The following is a 20,690-nucleotide window of genomic DNA, read 5'->3' on the forward strand; positions in this document are numbered from 1 at the left end:
GAATTAAGATAAACACTGCTTTTGTTTTACGTCGACCGAGAAGTTTATAAATTTAATATAAATAAATAGAATATTGTGTTTCGTTTTTTTATTTTACAAAGCTTTTCAAAAGCAGGGGACCCACTTTTTGATGGGGTACAGCAGGGGATCCACTATCTGATGGGGTACAGCAGGGGACCCACTATTCGATGGGGTACAGCTGGGACCCACTATTCGATGGGTACAGCAGGGGACCCAGTTTTCGATAGGGTATAGTAGGGGACACGCTATTCGATGGCATACAGTAGAGGACCCGCTATATGATGGCATACAGTAGAGGACCCACTATATGATGGCATACAGTAGAGGACCCACTATATGATGGCATACAGTAGAGGACCCACTATATGATGGCATACAGTAGAGGACCCACTATATGATGGCATACAGTAGAGGACCCACTATATGATGGCATACAGTAGAGGACCCACTATATGATGGCATACAGTAGAGGGCCCGCTATATAAAATACTGTGTCCAGGTGAGCATGGTTTGAGCTTCCGTTCAGTGAACCTTGAAACTGAGAGAGGACGATAATTCAAGTGTCAATTTTCTCAGGTGACAAGTGTTTCATAGCATTTCAGTCATATAGCGAGTGTTGGTCAGTTGTAATATTGGTCATTTATTTGAAATAGTTATTGACTGACCCACTCAGTTTTTTATTTCGATTTCCAAAGCAGAAGAAAATTCGCCGAATTCCCTTTCACTAGAATAGGTTTCGGGTAGGATATTGTGTATAGTTTAGCAGCTAATTCTGCCAGTCGTCCCATCTGATCCAGACAACAAGAGCCCGACAAGCCTGCGATAAATCTTGCATGTTTCACCGCGGACGACACGACATGCCTGCATTCAACAACCCCGGCTCTCTTTACACCAGGAGATGACGCTAGATCAGATCAAGTCGACGTGATAAATAATTAATACATTCTTAGACCAGAGACCCCATTGCCTCTGTAGACACACGATAATTTGTCGGCTGTGTTATGGAATATTTGAAGACATCCGTGACATAAGAAATTATCAGTGTGCCACATATCACAAAATGTGACTTGAATTACACAACGTGCAAAAATATCTTTTTTTTTCAAAATAAATTGTCTTCAAACTATTTGAATGAAATGTACGTCACTAATGAGACATTGTACATTTCCTACCAGAGAGAAAATTAAATCCATCTTGTTGTATGCACGTTGAGATGTTCAATCATTTTTTTCGACATGATGATAAACAAGATTAAAATCCAATGTTTAGCCTTTCCTCTAAATTAGTTTGACATATTTCATTTAAAAATTATGAAAGCACAAACTATTTAACGCAGGAGATTATGGTGGGTTTTTTTTTTTAATATTTCCGACAGAGCAACATCGTTGATAAATCAATGTGTCGTGATGGTATTGTGATATGTATAGCCTACAAGCACGCGATTACTAAAAGTGTCAAATTAAGTCGGTTCGTAGCTTCGTCATATCGTCGCCACAAAAGGGAAAAAAAGTGTGTTGTTTTTACGTCAAGTCTAAGAGCCCTCTCCCAACTTGAATAACGTCTTGTGGTAGAGGGGACATCAGTCGCGCTTCTGCTCCAATACACTGCTCTCGGAGATTATTAAAGGATCAGCGACGACGCCACATTCGTCCGGTTCTTTTTTTTTGTCCTCAACTTTCTCTTTCAACGTTCCCCATTCCTGTGATGCGGGGTGGGGTGGGCCTCTTGTGTACCCCAAACTGAAAAGATCGTTGGCTCTTTCATTCCTCACAGAATGTTTGTCATCTCTACGCGGACTGCTCAGACTGCTGTACCCTTGTTTAACGTACGTGTTTAACATCAAATTACAGAATAATAGAGCGGCCTTTCTAGATCCTTTTCAAACGTAAGCGGCCGAAAAGATTTTTTAATACAAGCAACCGCCGAAATAAGGTACCGGCTTCGGAAACGAAGGCTGTAGTTTAATTTTCAAGGTGGGAAGTGTTGAATGCGGGGGTAGACCAGTCAATGGGGAGTAAATGCGGGATTAAGGTGGAAGGGGAGAGTATCCCGGCAGGTATGATAGGGTAACATTCACAAGATGAAATGTTTAGAGTAGACCGGCAGGTATGATAGGGTAACATTCACAAGATGAAATGTCTAGAGTAGACCGGCAGGTATGATAGGGTAACATTCACAAGATGAAATGTCTAGAGTAGACCGGCAGGTATGATAGGGTAACATTCACAAGATGAAATGTTTAGAGTAGACCGGCAGGTATGATAGGGTAACATTCACAAGATGAAATGTTTAGAGTAGACCGGCAGGTATGATAGGGTAACATTCACAAGATGAAATGTCTAGAGTAGACCGGCAGGTATGATAGGGTAACATTCACAAGATGAAATATCTAGAGTAGACCGGCAGGTATGATAGGGTAACATTCACAAGATGAAATGTCTAGAGTAGACCGGCAGGTATGATAGGGTAACATTCACAAGATGAAATGTTTAGAGTAGACCGGCAGGTATGATAGGGTAACATTCACAAGATGAAATGTCTAGAGTAGACCGGCAGGTATGATAGGGTAACATTCACAAGATGAAATGTTTAGAGTAGACCGGCAGGTATGATAGGGTAACATTCACAAGATGAAATGTCTAGAGTAGACCGGCAGGTATGATAGGGTAACATTCACAAGATGAAATGTCTAGAGTAGACCGGCAGGTATGATAGGGTAACATTCACAAGATGAAATGTCTAGAGTAGACCGGCAGGTATGATAGGGTAACATTCACAAGATGAAATGTCTAGAGTAGACCGGCAGGTATGATAGGGTAACATTCACAAGATGAAATGTCTAGAGTAGACCGGCAGGTATGATAGGGTAACATTCACAAGATGAAATGTCTAGAGTAGACCGGCAGGTATGATAGGGTAACATTCACAAGATGAAATGTCTAGAGTAGACCGGCAGGAATGATAGGGTAACATTCACAAGATGAAATGTCTAGAGTAGACCGGCAGGTATGATAGGGTAACATTCACAAGATGAAATGTCTAGAGTAGACCGGCAGGTATGATAGGGTAACATTCACAAGATGAAATGTCTAGAGTAGACCGGCAGGTATGATAGGGTAACATTCACAAGATGAAATGTCTAGAGTAGACCGGCAGGTATGATAGGGTAACATTCACAAGATGAAATGTCTAGAGTATACCGGCAGGTATGATAGGGTAACATTCACAAGATGAAATGTCTAGGCAAACAAAAGGGAGGAGTAATGCAGTTTTGGTCTGGCTGGGATTTTGATGCGCTCTGTTACAGGGATGTGAGTGAGTGTTAGAGGTGAATGAGTGAGTGTCACAGGGGAGTGAGTGAGTGTCAGAGGAGAATGAGTGAGTGTCACAGGGGCGTTAGTGTGACAGGGAGGTAACTGTCAAATGACAGTAGGTGACGGCTCCAAGGCAGTGAGTAAATGTCAAATGGAAACAAGTAATTATCAAAGGAAATCAAATGAATGTCACTGGGAAATAGGTGGGTATTGACAAACAAGAATAACCACTATTTCCTGAACAGGACACACACTTTATACACGCTTTTGTAAACAAGTAGGTGCGTGGTTTAGCCAGCCAGCTGACCAATGTAGGTATCTGAACAATCTAGCCAACTGACCAATGTAGCTATCTGAACAATCTAGTCAATTGACCAAAGTAGCTCGCTGACCAATGTAACCAACTTATGAATGTTCTATGTATACAGTACTAATTTATGTTGTGTACATAAAATAAAAACAAATTGAACCTCCCCATTTGTAGTTGTCCTTGTGTGGTAAGGAGTGGATTTAGGCTTTCATCCATAATGGCGATTCGGGGAGGGGGGAAAGGGGGGAGACAGAAAAAAAATTCGCCGTTTTTAATCATTTAAATACACATTTTTATTAAAAACGTGTGGGGGCCGGTCCAACTCCCCACCCACCACTTCACAAACACCAGCTGCTCCAGCCGAAAAGACGCACATCTAAGAATTGTAGGTTCCTAAATAAAATGAACAAATATATCTGTTCAATGAATAAACATTTTTTCAGCCGTAAACTTATCAAACAGTTTATACCACAATGAATCCGAATGCTTGCCCAGATAACAAAAGCTCAATTTTGGTACATTTTTTATACAGCGCAAAAGAATAACAGTCCATTTTATAATTGAATCAGAATAGAGTACCCAGGGTGGGGAAGAAGCAAGCAGCCGTGGTTATTTCAATCATCGTGTTTGGTACTTTAATTAAAACGGGGTGCATGAAAAGGCCCTTCATGTAATCCGTACATTTCATTGAATGGGAGAGAAAAATATCAACTTGAAAATGAACTTGGGAAAGCGGGGTGTTCGCAGTGTTGTTGATTCTGTAGATACGTGTCAAGATTGTCTGGTATTCCTGTTGGCCTTTCAACAAGCAGACAAAGATTATGAATGGAAATTCTCTGTATACTGCACGCTCTCCCCACACAGCGCAGCATACAGTCAGCCGGGAGAGGGTGAATAAAAAGTTATTTCAAAATGTTTTTATTTCACGTCTCACACTGTACTGCCGAGGTTAATGGTTAACTTTCAAGCGTAACACCTCAAAGCATGTTCTAATTTAATTAAATTAGCTGGGTGTTTTTTCATACAACATTAAAAAGTGTATTTTATTAAATACTGAAATTAGGTTGGGGGATAAAGGGCGTGGGAAGTTAATGAATTGTTTAGATTATGTTTAAGTAATATTGGTATGTTAGAGCAGCAAAATCTGAGAAAAGAAAGTTGCATAGGGTAAGACAGATAATACGGTAAACTTGCATCCAACAAATATAAGGTAAGACAGATAATACGGTAAACTTGCATCCAACAAATATAAGGAAAGACATAATACGGTAAACATGCATCCAACAAATATAAGGTAAGACAGATAATACGGTAAACTTGCATCCAACAAATATAAGGAAAGACAGATAATACGGTAAACTTGCATCCAACAAATATAAGGAAAGACATAATACGGTAAACATGCATCCAACAAATATAAGGTAAGACAGATAATACGATAAATGTGCATTCAACCGATCTGAAGGGGGGGGGGGGGGGGGGAAGTACATTTCGGTACATTTGCATCAAACAAGTAATATGAGGGAAGAAAGTTGAATACTGAAAATATGTATCCAACAAATATGCGGTAAGAAAGTTACATTTTGCACACTTGCATCTAGCTATTATAAGGAGAAAAAGTTGAATATAAAAAGTTGCCTCCAACAAAGATGAGGGAAGAAAGTTGAATAAGGTAAACACTACTTGCCTCCAAGATCTTCATATCCAAACATTGATGTCTCGCTGCTAGTACTGGTACAATTCCAGCGCATGTTCTTGAACTGAAAGCGACACTCGGCACTGCCCAGCTTAGCGCCTTCACCTATAGCAACGATGGCGTCAGGCAGACTCCTACAGATGACTCTTTGTTTTGGCGCCAGTCCTGGGATCTTGTTGCAAATAATGTTAGCGCCCAACGCCACCACTGACGACAACGCTCTAGAGATTTAAAAAAAAAAAACATTTATTGAGAGGGAATACAGGGAAACCAGACATTTGCACGCCATTAAAATATTCTTCGTTGACGGCCGACAAAAAAACCTATTTAAAATGCCTTCAAGCGATGGAGAAATAGAAATCCTGTTTTAATTAAATGTTAAGCTTGTTCTTCAATATTAATTTCTTTAAAAGAATAGATATATACTTAAAACACTGTTGTAAAAAAAAATGTGAATTATCAAAGTGCTGTAGCTGCTATCTACACATCCGGGAAATGCTTTTAACATTAATCTACAATAAACATTTCTTGCGACGTTCGCTAATGAGAGGCTTTGTGCTAGTGTTTGTTGAAGCCTTAGAAAGTCGGGGCTGAACCAGTGTCTCACATAGCATCTAGACCTCTTTACTTTGAACATTCGCTTCGACACGCACGGCTGACTGAATTTTAGCGTAGTTGCCACATGAGCTGGTACAACAAGTTTGTTGGTCGGAGTTTGTTGTAGGTCTCTAACTTGTCAGATAGCAGCCTACTTAACCAACAGTAACAACAACAAACTGGAGCGGGCGAAAACTCAGATTCAAATAAAACGAATAGTTCCAAAGTGGCATCCCACTTAAAAACATTAGAGAAAAGAAAAACTTCAAACATGTAAAACTTTTGCTTGGTGTAACAGTCGACACTAAACATTGCCACTTGGGATCCAGAAAGTGCAACACAATCTGATACCTAATGGTTGAAACAGCTGTCATAATCTATCTAGTGGTCGAATGGGCGCTGCTACCTGAAACCTAGGGCTCGAAATGGCAAGCCACTAAAACATGCTACCTAAGTGTCCAAAACGGACACATTAAGTTAGAGGTGTTATAACATGGAGCCTAAGGCAGGAGCAAAACACTCAATGAAACGTTCAATGTTTAAAATGAATCCAAAGACAGTTTGGTATGTGTAGGTGATCGTCAGACGAGCTCCGGCATAACTAAAGATATACATGGTGTGACTGACGTTAACAAATAGAAATCATATCAACGTCGAGAGGTACGAATATATACGATAAGGCTTTCAAGGCTTTCGAGGTTTCAACTGATGTTAACGAGTTGGAATCAGCCACTAAATGTAATATTTGCAGTTTATAAAACCTGTTCAATAAAACTATAAAAAATATATTTCATGAAAAAAGACAGCAAGGATGCAACACAATTCGAAACACAAGACAGCAAGGATACAACACAAACACTCACAAGACAGCAAGTGTACAACACAATTCGAAACACAAGACAGCAAGGATACAAAACAAACACTCAAAAGACAGCAAGGATACAAGACAATTAGAAACACAAGACAGCAAGGATACAACGCAAACACTAACTCAAAAGACAGCAAGTATACAAGACAATTAGAAACACAAGACAGCAAGGATACAACGCAAACACTAACTCAAAAGACAGCAAGTATACAAGACAATTAGAAACACAAGACAGCAAGGATACAACGCAAACACTAACTCAAAAGACAGCAAGTATACAAGACAATTAGAAACACAAGACAGCAAGGATACAACGCAAACACTAACTCAAAAGACAGCAAATATACAAGACAATTAGAAACACAAGACAGCAAGGATACAACGCAAACACTAACTCAAAAGACAGCAAATATACAAGACAATTAGAAACACAAGACAGCAAGGATACAACGCAAACACTAACTCAAAAGACAGCAAGTATACAAGACAATTAGAAACACAAGACAGCAAGGATACAACGCAAACACTAACTCAAAAGACAGCAAGTATACAAGACAATTAGAAACACAAGACAGCAAGGATACAACGCAAACACTAACTCAAAAGACAGCAAGTATACAAGACAATTAGAAACACAAGACAGCAAGGATACAAAACAAACACTCACAAGACACCAAGGATACAACACAATTAGAAACACAAGACAGCAAGGATACAACACAATTATAAACACAAGACAGCAAGGATACGACACTGGTAAAAGTAGAAAATTAGTCATTTTAACGTATAATTTTTGTATCCGTGCATTTGTGTTGTTTAATAAAAGTACTTTCTTTACATCGGTTGTAAAGTACATTGACTATTTTAGAACAGATCTAAACCAACGCACGCTTTGTTGTGATAAATTCAAATAACGAATCCCTGGGTTAATTAAAGACGAAAGGTGTAAATTACAGTAATCAAGATTTTTTTTCTGAATCAAAGGGAGTTAAGCAAGCCCCTTAGGGTAGGCACTCAGCGGCTAACGCAAATGCTTGGATTATTATCGATTTCTGTTCTTCGCCAATCAATGATTTCTCGGCACTACTGTGTTGAAAAAACCTGAACTATAATAGCATCTTAGACCTAAACATGTTCCGTGAAGGCAATGGCGTAGGCAGAAATATGTAATGACGGGGAGAGGGGATTCTGATGACACCGTAACGCCATCTCCAGTCTACGCCACTGCTTCGTTCGGTGTTCCCAAAACTGTCAAGCGACGTCTGGCTTTGGGGTGCTTGCTATGTACACAGACATCGACATTTTTTAATTGTAGAAACACGCTCTTTTTGCTGGATAAGACCTTACTGTCAAGTTTCTACAAGTTCCTGTTGTCAAATGGGTTCGTAATGTTGGGTCTTACATGTTCCCAATGTTAAGTCCGTACAAGTTCCTAATGTGAAGGTTCTACAAGTTTCTAAAGTGAAGTGTCTAAAAGTTCCTAATTTGAAGTATCTGCATATTCCCAAAGTCAACTCCCTATAACTTCCAAATGCCAATTCTTCCCATGTTCCCAATGTCAATTTCCTACAAGTTCCTAACCTACAAGTTCCTAACGCAAAATGTTCACATGTTCCCAATGTCAACTCCCTACAAGTTCCCGATGCCAAATGTTCACATGTTCCCAATGTCAAAGCCCTATGGGTTACCAAGTCACCTTTCAATAGCCACTTCCTCTGTTGTTACTATGCAGTTCTAGCGACACGTGTCTTACAACCTACAATACACTACATGTAGCAGTGGTATTTTTCTTCTCACTTAGAAACCCACATTTAGAATGGGAAACTAGCAATCAATATGTTCACAATATGCCTGTCGTACAGAGCTCCCTTACTTTTTCTGTTTTCTCACAATACACACCGTAGCACACAGTAGCAATAGAACAGGAAGAACACCAGTTATACCAGTCACAAACAATGTCTACAGAAACTCAATGATCAAGAAAACAATCAATCGCTGGCTGTCAAATCAGACAAAGAAATTGTTGATCAAATCCGTGTTGTGTTGAAATATATAACAATACAAATGCCATTATGGGCGCCATAAATAATTACTTCATTAGGCCTGAAGTTTGAAATACACGGTTTCAATTGTTTTTTTAATGTACACTTTTAATTAAATGCTTGCTATGCCTATAAAACTATATAGTAGTATAAATACTGTAAACAAAACTTACAGAAAATTTCCGTAGACACAGTAGGTTAAAATGCGCTATAAAACTATATATTGTAAAATGATTAAAAAAAACTTACAGAAAATTTCCGTAGACACAGTAGGTTAAAATGCGCTATAAAACTATATATTGTAAAATGATAAAAAAAAACTTACAGAAAATTTCCGTAGACACAGTAGGTTAGGAAGACAACCCCCAGCATAACCCGTGTGTGTCGCCGAATGCCCATGTTCACTCGCCGGGTCGTACATCTCCCCCGGGGGTCCCACAGACCCTATGGGGCATCAGTACCTGCTCTTGTCTAGTGAAACCATCAAACCCCTGGCAGCGGGAAGTGTCTCTTCTGCTTAGTATCCTTGAAATAGCCGACACACCCAAATGTCGATGTTCACATCACTAGATCCCAAAACTACAGAAATTTCGCTTTAATCCAATCACAGAGATGAAAAACACTTAATCGACGCCATAGCTTTACGCCATTCTTGGTGTTGTCTAGTTAAAAAGGACTCTAGAAAAAATGAATGAGAATTGCAATGAAAAAGACACAAATACACGCTGATAACGAGAACCTTCTAATCCAATAACAGTGTTGTCGCCTGTTGATGTGTACAAGACAAGCTAGACTTCGACCGTCAGCTGGTGTTATAAGTTTTCACTAAGATCGTCTCACACCAACACACAACGTATCGGCCGTCACATGAGTTCACTCAGAACTTCCAAATATTTGTCTGAAGTCATTCATCACCACTCAACACTACACTGAGGTAGTAACATCTCAACTGTTCAACTCGAAAAACAACAACCATACACAAACAACAACCATTTGTGTACACAAACGACAGCCATATTTGCTCACAAACTCCTTAGAGAACAACTCATGGAGAGGAAGAGATGGTTGTTTATAAATTGAAGCATTAAAATAATGGTCTAGACTTATAAGGAACTCGTATCTTCTGTTTACAAATATGCAGCCACATTTTAGAAAAGATGAATGGATTCAAAGATAAAGATTTCAAAAATAATAATTCGTAGGCCCCTTGGGAATATTCAGTAATATGTGCAGTAATTTAGAATTTAACATTTAAAGAATACTCCTTTAGACCGAATTTTTTTTTAATTGAAAAATCTACTAAATGTAATAGCCTACCTAGTTAACAATGAAACGGCTTTTAAACCCTTCCCATGTACACATTCAGGCACACAAGTGTAATTTAATATCTAATTAGATCACCACAATTCTCCTAGTCTTGTATTTGATTTGAAGCTATCCTAGCATTCATCAGCAAGACCTTACGTATATCAATGTAAAAATGAAAAGAATGAAACAACTCTATTTCGTGTACAAGTTTAAAAGACGCCTAATATCTCCCCCACAAATCCATCAGTCTGACTGGTGTTATTCCCTCCAGGGCGAAATGTGTCATTATGTGTGTGGTGTGTGTGGTGGGGGTGGGGCAGTTGCTGTGTCGTCAAGTCTAAATATACCTCCCCTGTACACACTGATCAATCACAGTAGCATCAGTATTGACCGGATCACCGTTTGACTACCGTAGATCTCGAGATGCTATCGTCGTTTTAATTGCCCGGGAACATGGGTCAGGGGGAAGAGATGAAATATTTCGGCAAAACACAACAGCTGACTTTCAGAAACGGTTCTTTGAAAATGGAGCGGATAAGTTCAGGCAAGAAGCCGCCTGTCTAGTGCAGTTCACCCCTATGTTGGAAGGGAGATAACTCGGTTATGTTCAAATATCTCAGAATCAGACACCAGTCGAACACGTCCACTCAATCCTAGACCTCTGAAGACGGACAATACACTCAAGCTTTTTCAAACAGACAACGGATAAAACTAGAGGCGGAAAAACTAATTCAACACTCTAAATTTATATCAACTGCCCCAGCATTTTAATATCACTTCTGCTTTTGATTGCTATTGAAGCTTTATTTTTGGTATGAATGTTGATATAGCCTGATCCATACTAAAATGGAATTTGGATAGAAAGCTTAAAATTAACACAATTTATTTCTAGAGATGAAATTTATATAGCTTCAAATTTCCAAGTGACAACCACAGTTACAAAACTGCTGTAACCAGCAAGAAAATAGTTCATGTTACAAAATTTAATTAACAAAGGTTTTTTTTCCCATCAGTTTAAAAATCTTTCCTTACATCATTTGAGTACTTTTCAATGATCCATTCAAACCAGATTAATTTTGTAGCATGAGCTACACATAATGGTATTTTAAATTAAAATGTCAATACATTTAATAAATTAAAGATTATGAATCACAGCTACAAAGTTTATCCTAAAATATTTATCATAGAATTATAATATTGTAATCTTTATACTTAGAGACCATAAACTTTACACACCTACAATAACCTTACTGATATAGCCATGAATCTATACTGAAGCTTACTGCTTACTAACTTAAATTTTAATTACATTTAAAATATTAAGATATACAAAATATTAGTTAAAACTAATATATTTCATATTTATAATTCAGCCTACATAGTATCCTGCATATGCATAAGTATAGGTAAAAGTATGTGTATAATCTATAGGTATAATACATAAATAAAAAACTTTTAATGCAAAATGTATAGTAATAATGTATGTGTATATGCATAATGTATACTGTTTATTTATGTTTATGTATAATGTAAATTAAAATATATTTATATTTGTATATAATATATATAGATATAATGTGTATCAATAATTTATGTGTAATATAGAGGTATTATGTATGTATGTATAACCATGTATATGCATGATATATACTGTATAGGTATGTTTTTGTATAATGTATATATAAGCCTAAAATGTAGAAGTATAATTTTTATTTTTAATGACTTGAATATTTTCTTTGATCTACCATGGAGCCAAGTGCTAATGTAATTACCCTGTTCATGCACCCGAATATTTTGGTTGAATTTAAAACTATGTAATAGAAAACTATCTAGAACATTGAAAAACTGTCCATATGATTGAACACAGCGCGTTGCTTGAAAACTTTGTGTGTGATAGCGTACTGTCTCTATGAATGAAAACACATCAAAGCCTCAACTGTGGGAAAGGTTGCAAACTGGTGTGCCACACACCGTATTTTAATGCTTTGTAATTTGCTGTAGTTGCATCGAGTCAAGGTATCCTCCACCCACCACAGGTGTGTTGGGCTCGAGTAGAAAGGTAAGAGGTTTAGGGCCAGGGGGTAAAATATATGTGCATGGTGGGTTGGGGGGGGGGGGGGGGCTAGGGCTAAATGACACAAACTACGTGCATAATTCAGGGAACGAACTTCATCGTCTACAATAGTGGATCGACGTAATTGATGGCATTAAAATCCGTCTGTGTGTTGGCTATGTCGTGGTTGTAATGACATCCATAAAGAAGATTAGCGTGGAGCTTAAAATTACCGGACTGGTTTAGCGATGACAGCGATCGGAGGTAGGGGAGGGGGGTGGGGGTGTCGCCTGTGCACACCAACACCATAGACTAGACTGGTGTTTAGCGATTGTGTGTTTGTACCTGGGGTATGGGCGAAACACAGGGATTTGGTAAGTTAACGTACGAGACTCTTTTACCTGTTTGTTATAGTTTGTTTTTTGAAAAGTTTTCAGTCATGAAATTCTATCACTATCAATTTATTTGCTTTTTAAAAGATTTTAAAATCTCTTAAATTACACAGATATTTTAAATACAGATTTCTTTTGATTTTATTTCATGTGTGTTTGTTTTGTTTGTGTTATTGTTTTGTTTTAATTGTAAAGTTTGCTGTGCTGCATGTGTGAGTTATGTTAGTGGAGGTACACAACCTCACCATTCTGCTGCGCGAGCACATGCAGATGCAGTGAGGTAAACTAATTATATTAACTTCATTAGGAGTCAGACTTTCAATATTGTTCCCACATTACTAGAGAATTTCTAACCCGGAATTGAAAAAAAAACCAACATAGAGGCAGTGATTATGATAGATGATTCGTTAAATCTGTGTTCGGTGTGTTGTTAAACACTATTTTAGTTATGTGTGTGTAACCTAAGGTACCCATACTTGTAAGAAAATACACATCTGTATTTTTCATGAAAAGGGTGTTTAAAATATAAATATATCACGATTTAAAATATAAGTGATGAAAAAAAAATTCATTTATTTAGTGGTCTTCCAGAATTATTTTCGCGACCTAAGTGTATTGTAAATTAAATTAATTCGTTGAACAGGTTAAAATGTCGATAATCTTTAAATTAAAATTTCAAGTTTTTAAAAAATATTTTATTTTTGTTTTTTGTTAAGCAATTTTTTTAATTATTGAAAAATATATTGTTATTTATTTTTTAAGAAGATTATTACCTAATTAATGAAAATCGAACTAATAGAACTAAAATGCTTGTAATATAAAAAAAAACAAACCACGTACTTGCATGAAAAAACGGGTATTAATATGATCAAAGCAAGAGCTACACAATACATCTGTTGTATCAAGTAAAATAAAAACAAACGTTTCTACGCTTAGATCTGCTGGAAAGTAAACAGAGAGAAATGATGTTGTACATCAACGCCGGCAACTACACAAAGATCAGCCAACACCTCGACGTAAGCCACAGACGGTGCTGTATCCAGGGAGCTAGCCACATCTTGAATGAGCACAAATTAAGACAAAGATTCACTTGAAAGACACCTGATCGTGTATACAAGGCTTGTCTACACTGACGGAACACTGGGGCTCAATGTAGTTTTGGTGGCGTTAATCCCTCCCTCCCCCACCTTCTTTCTATTTGACATCGGTGGTAGCAGTACCCCGACATTTCTTGGTGCATTGAACTAGCAGCGACACCTGAAGGATGTGTCACTCTCCGGTGACAGCTCCAATTCGATTGGTCAGCGGTAGCGAGAAGTACGGCACTGCCACGCCCCAGTCGCGACGGGGTGAAGGGTTTGAAATGCTTGAGACGGGGGTTCGGGCACAGGGATGATAGATCATAACCCATCGCACCCTACATGATAGATCATAGCCCTTCACACCGTACAGGAAAGGTAGACTAAAAAAGAATACGACAACCCAGGAAAGGAGAAGTTTAGCGTATCTAGATGTATGAATGGATATCACATTTTATGACTATTTTCTTTTCTAGCCAAACTACCTTTGCTTGGGGCTGGTCGCGACTAACTGCCTTAGTCTTGAAGTGAACATTTATCAAGCATCAAGTGTCACCCAGTGCATTGTGGGCTTGGACAAAAAACAAGCAAAATTACAAGCATTTCTAGTAGTCTTTCTAGAAATCAACTAAATGTTGATTTCTGGTAGAGTTCAGTTAGTGTCAACAAAATGTAGGGCATGTTGATCTTTAGCAGAGTTGGTGTCAGTCAACTAAATGTTGATCTTTGATAGAACTAGTGTCAGTCAAATAAAAATTGATCTTTGATAGAACTAGTGTCAGTCAAATAAAAATTGATCTTTGATAGAACTAGTGTCAGTCAAATAAAAATTGATCTTTGATAGAACTAGTGTCAGTCAAATAAAAATTGATCTTTGATAGAACTAGTGTCAGTCAAATAAATGTTGATCTCGAGTAGAGATCTGGTAGTGTCAACTAAATGTTGAAAACTAAAAATTAAAAATAACCACACCAAAAAAAAAACATGTGAAAGCCCCAAACTAACAGCCCCCTTGATGTGTCTATGGATAAATAAAAGACGTAGGATTCCAGTAGACAAGCGATCCACACAGACCTAGCATAGAGGTGACGGACTAGTAAAACCGACATCGACTTACAAAATAATAAACAGCAAACATTCAACACTGAAAAAATTATGACAGGGAAGAAAAGGCTATTTTTACCAATATAATGAGACATTTGTATAAACAAATACAGTGACCAAATAAATAGACACTTATAGTAAATTCCGGATCGGTGCTTTGCCGCATCACTGAGGCCTAAATACATCATAAGAATACGTTATCAACAATCGTTTACAGTCACATTCTATAGTTAGGGGAGGTAACCGTAGAAATGTAAGTCGACATCATTATCGCCCGCTAGAAAATTATTTGGCTATGGTCAGATGTCATTTTCGAAAATTCATTTTTGTCAGATGCATACAAATGTAGATCTAGTAGTTAAAAAAAGGTGAGTGTTGTGGTGATTAGTGGTGAGTTATGGTTAGTTGTGGTGATTATTAATAAGTTTTGATATGAGGTGCATTGCGAATGTTATCGTTAGTTGTAAGTGTTGTGGTGAGTTGCGAGTGTTGTGGTGAGTTGTGAATGATGTACAGAAATATTGAGTAGATCTATTTAAGTCATTTAAGGCAAATAATGTTTCATTCTAATAACTAATTCGGCAACAGATCTAATATGCTAATTCTACACATTAATTCAATACCTTTTTACTTGACCTATTTTACAAATTATTATTTGAAGTTACGGCATCAGGTATCATTGGGAAGTTTAGTGATGAGCATTCAATGATCGTCTGCTGGGTTTTATCGTATCATTACTAAAATACTAGATCTAGAATCTAGATCTAAATATAAATCTAGATACTAGTCAGAAAAACAATGTGCTTTACCTCAGAGGGGGCGGACTAAAATTTCAGGAGAAGGGAGGGGGGCGGACACTATTAAAAGTATATATTTTCTATCTAAATTCCATTCGTTCGGGGGGGGGGGGGGTAGACTCTTTGGGAGAAGAGATGCCTGGAAGAAACACTGGCTTGGATCTAGAATCTAGATTCCAACTTTACTATAGAATATCTACCACTACCTATTCTAGATATAGATCTAGATAATTCTAAATATAGAATTTGGATCTAGATCTATATTTTAGATCTAGATTCTAGATCTAACTCAGAGGCGTAGCGATGGGGGGGGGGGGGCAGGGAGGTACATGTGTCCCCGGGCGCCGACCTTAGGGAGCGCCAAAATGGGTTGTAAAAACAAATTAAAATGTCATTTTAGCTGTATTTTTGCATTAAAAACAGTTTAAGGGGGGTGCAAATCGAAAGTTTGAGGGGGTGGGTGCAAATTGAAAATTTGCTCCCAAGGGGGGCGCCAAATTGAAAGTTTGTCCCCGGGCGCCGGGAAGGGTCGCTACGCCTCTGATCTAAGTACTCACTCAAACAGCAGTAGATTTAGATCTAGCTAGATTCTCCCGGCAGAATTTTTTAAAGATTAGATCGATAGGCACGATTCAAGTAAATGTCGAGTAGAATCTAGATAAGTTCTGATCTAATCTAGATTCTACTATATAGATTTTGATTCTAGATCGATCTGATTCTCTAGATATAGAATCTAATCTATTCTAGATTTAGCTATCTTGTCTGGTCAATCTTAATTCTAGATCTAGATCTAGAATCTAGATTCTATTCTAGATTCTAGAAATATATCTAGATCTATAGTCTATATCTAGACCAGTGTTTCTTCCAGACTTTTTTCTCCGGGGAGGGGGAGGAGGCCGGTAGACTATCTTCGGTGGGGGGGGGGGGGGCGGACACTGTTAAAAGTATATATTTTCTATATAAATTATATAAATTTCATTTCGTTCGAGGGGGGGGGGCGGTAATAAATTCGCCCCCCCCCCCCCCCCCCCCCCCCCCCCGAAGAGATGCCTGGAAGAAACTCTGATCTAGACGTCTAGGATCTAGATATCTAGATCTAGATTAACCCTAGATCTAGGCCTAACCGCCCTAACGGTGTCCTAACCCTAGTTCTAGATCTAGACCTAGATCTAGATTTCTAGAATCTAGTTTCTAGATCTAGATCTAGAAGTCTAGAAGTCTAGATCTAGAATTTAGATCTAGAACTAGAAAATCTAGATCTAGATCTAGATCTAGATCTAGATTCTACATCCATTAATTAAAAAAATAGTATTGACTCTGCTAACTAGATTAGATCTAGATTTCTAGATCTAGAACTAGATCTTAGAATTTAGATCTTAGTTAGATCTAGATAGATCTAGGTCTAGATTAGATCTATAGATCTAGATCTAGCTAGAATCTACAATTTCCCCAGAATCTAATATCTAGATCACAATGGAGGCGAAAATGTGCGCATCACCGTCGATAGTATTATGGAAGCGATAGGAGCCCTGAAAGAATGTAGCGGCTCCTCCCTGACTTCTCTCAAGAAATACTTCTCTAGATCTAGATCTAGCTAGAATCTAGATCTAATCCAGATCTAGATTCTAGACTAGATCTAGATCTAGAGTCTAGAATAGTCTAGATCTAGATTCTAAATCAAGTCTAGAAATCTAAATCTAGATCTAGATCTATAGATCTAGACTAGATCTAGAATCTAGACTATTCTAGACTCTAGATCTAGATCTAGTCTAGATCTAGATCTAAGTCTAGATTAGATCTAGATCGATCTAGATAATCTAGATCTAGATCTAGATTCTAGATCTAATGAATAATTTATAATAGGCCTAGTCTAGGACTCTAGGACTAATTATTCCGAGGTAGAAATCTTGATCTAGATGGACCCACATACCTTTATATAAAGATAACATCACATGTCATATGTTCCTGTTTTCTTGATTCACAGCATTGCGTTGTAAAAATCATTTACCAAACACCCTTGTCGTCAATTTCTGAATGATTCTAAATTAGGCCTAGCAGACGCGATTTTGTAATATTGCAGCTCTTCAACTTGATATGTGACGTAGTACACAAAAAATGTCTACACCCATTCGAATATTTAAATTTTCTAATATTAAATGGAGATCTATATTTTTATCTAGATCTCCGTTTAATATTTAAAAATTAATATCGTACTTTGGTAATAAAGGGATGTTAAATTTTTAGTAGTTAATACAAATAAGACTTGCTAAATTAACTCTTAACGCATCATTACTCAAACGTTAACCCGTCCTACCATAGCTCTAAGCCTAATGTCAAACATAATATTAAACTTGAGATAACACTAACCTAATAGTAACACACATATTTTCTGAAGAGTCTATTGTCATACATAAGTAATATCAATATCCCTTTTATTAAAAAGTAAAGTTTCCCTTTCAAACCTGAGTTAACCTGACGGTCTATGGGGCAAGTGAAGTAGAGTTCAATTGTTTCTGTGACCTCGGCATATGAAGAGATAGTGTGGTCAGCCCTATGCCCAGCCGCCTTTACTTTCCCTAACGTGAGTTAGGTACCCATCAAACTCGAGACTTACGGGTTAGCAGTCCAGCTCTCTACCGCTAGACCACTCCGTTCCATATCCCTTTAATTACTATGAAGATATTTTCAAAAATGTTTATTTTTAGACTTAAGCTCCCATATAATTTTGTTCGTGGCCCCTGTACGTCCGCGCATTGGGGTTATAGTTTTACGTCAACTTGACAAGATCGAGTCCTGCTACACCAAGTAGGACACCATGGCTTCTGATTCAGGATCAGACCACAATGGAGGCGAAAATGTGCGCATCACCGTCGATAGTATTATGGAAGCGATAGGAGCCCTGAAAGAATGTAGCGGCTCCTCCCTGACTTCTCTCAAGAAATACTTCGCGTCTAACTCACAGACGCATGCACCGGCTAGTGAACTGAGCACTCAGATCAAGAAGGCACTTGCCAGAGGATTACGAGAAGGGAAAATCCAAAAGGCGGGCAAGTCGCGGTTCACTCTGGGCGTAGATGACGACGAAGGGAGCAAGAAGAGCCGTCGCCGAAGAGTGCTGAATGACGACGACGACGATCGCCCTCATCGCAGACGACGCAGCAGACGCCGAGGAGGTCGAAGACGACGCAGCAGACGTCGTGGTCGAGGTCGCAGACGACGCAGCCGACGACGAGGCCGAGGCCGAAGGCGACGCAGCCGAAGACGCGTCAAAGGCAGAAGACGACGCAGTAGACGTCGTGGCAAAGGTCGCAAACGCCGAAGACGTTAATAATTTCGCCAACGAAGAAGCTTTGCTTTAACGCTTTATTTCAAGGTCCTTTTAAGGACCACAAAATATTAACCTTTTCGAAGGTGGTTGGTTTCATGGTTTTTTTTTTTTTTTTTTTTTTTTTTTTTTTTTGTGGTAAAGAATCATCTTTTAACTATTTTTTTTAAATCTTAAATTTTCTAAAAAACAACAACTAATAATTGACTTAATATTTTATTTAATTTTTAAAATTTAATTTAAAATTAAAATTACAAAGGTAAAAGAAAAAAGTTAAACAGAATTTCGGTAAAAAAAATTTTTTTAAAGAATTAATAATTAACAATAATTTTATTTTTATTTCAACCAAAGCTTTTTTTTTTTTTTATTAAATCAATTTTCAGTTAAAAAAAACAACTTGTGAAAATTAAAAAAAATTAAATTACCCAAAAAAAAAATGTTCCCCTAAATTATTTTTACAAAAAAAAAAAAAAAAAAGGAACTTAATAACAAAACATCAGAAATAAAATTTAGATCTAGATCTAGACCTAATTTTTTTTATAGTCTTTTAGACGAATTAAAAAAATATATATTTAAAAATGTCATTGAGCAGAAACTTCTAGAATTGTATAGGAAATATACACGTATTTTAATAAGCACACAGCTGGTCGAAAGCCGACACCACCACTTGACGCATTACCACGGGTTGATGCCACGGGTTGGTAGAGGGTTGATGCCACGGGTTGGTAGAGGGTTGATGCCACGGGTTGGTAGAGGGTTGATGCCACGGGTCGGTAGAGGGTTGATGCCACGGGTTGGTAGAGGGTTGATGCCACGGGTTGGTAGAGGGTTGATGCCACGGGTTGGTAGAGGGGAGAGTTGATGCCACGGGTTGGTAGAGGGTTGACACCACGGGTTGGTAGAGGTTTGATACCACGGGTTGGTAGAGAATTGATACTACGGGTTGGTAGAGGGTTGATGCCACGGGTTGGTAGAGGTTTGGTACCACGGATTGGTAGAGGGTTGGTACCAAAGGTTGGTATAGGGTTGAATTGTGTGAATCACTCATTAGAGAGTTGTGTGGTTTGTGTGAATCACTCATCAGAGTATAATGAGGATTGTGTGAACCACCCATCAGGCATTAATGTGCATAGTGTGAATCACTGATATTTTTGTAACACCACGAATCAGGAAGATGATGCGCTGACGGAAACATCTTAACTAACGCCTCTTTACTTTACCCGATGTTCACAATTTGACGAGAAAACATCTTAACTAAAGCCTCTTTACTTTACCCGATGTTCACAGTTTGACGAGAAAACATCTTAACTAAAGCCTCTTTACTTTACCCGATGTTCACAGTTTGACGAGAAAACATCTTAACTAAAGCCTCTTTACTTTACCCGATGTTCACAGTTTGACGAGAAAAAATCTTAACTAAAGCCTCTTTACCCGATGTTCACAGTTTGACTAGAAAACATCTTAGCTAAAGCCTCTTTACTTTACCCGATGTTCACAGTTTGACGAGAAAACATCTTAACTAAAGCCTCTTTACTCTACCCGATGTTCACAGTTTGACGAGAAATCATCTTAACTAAAGCCTCTTTACTTTACCCGATGTTCACAGTTTGATGAGAAAACATCTTAACTAAAGCCTCTTTACTTTACCCGATGTTCACAGTTTGACGAGAAAACATCTTAACTAAAGCCTCTTTACTTTACCCGGTTCACAGTTTGACGAGAAAACATCTTAACTAAAGCCTCTTTACTTTACCCGATGTTAACAGTTTGACGAGAAAACATCT

General features: G+C 38.0%; 1 protein-coding gene and 1 long non-coding RNA gene across 2 annotated transcripts; one reads left to right on the forward strand and one right to left on the reverse strand.

The window, feature by feature from the left end:
• Positions 1-5,338: 5,338 nt before the first annotated feature.
• LOC131935886 (uncharacterized) lies at positions 5,339-13,713 on the reverse strand. The gene is made up of 3 exons (XR_009385996.1): positions 13,442-13,713; positions 9,174-9,526; positions 5,339-5,562 (listed from the first exon to the last, which is right to left on the reverse strand). It is a non-coding gene; the product is annotated as an uncharacterized LOC131935886 (long non-coding RNA).
• A 4,683-nt stretch (positions 13,714-18,396) lies between these two features.
• Positions 18,397-18,909, forward strand: LOC131935873 (protamine-like). Its single transcript, XM_059292592.1, has one exon. The coding sequence runs from the start codon at positions 18,397-18,399 to the stop codon at positions 18,907-18,909; it is 513 nt and encodes a 170-aa protein (XP_059148575.1).
• The last annotated feature ends 1,781 nt before the right edge of the window (positions 18,910-20,690 follow it).

This window comes from Physella acuta, unplaced genomic scaffold (assembly GCF_028476545.2).
Source record: "Physella acuta isolate Inbredline_101_S28 unplaced genomic scaffold, ASM2847654v3 ptg000162l, whole genome shotgun sequence".
Classification (NCBI taxonomy): domain Eukaryota; kingdom Metazoa; phylum Mollusca; class Gastropoda; family Physidae; genus Physella; species Physella acuta.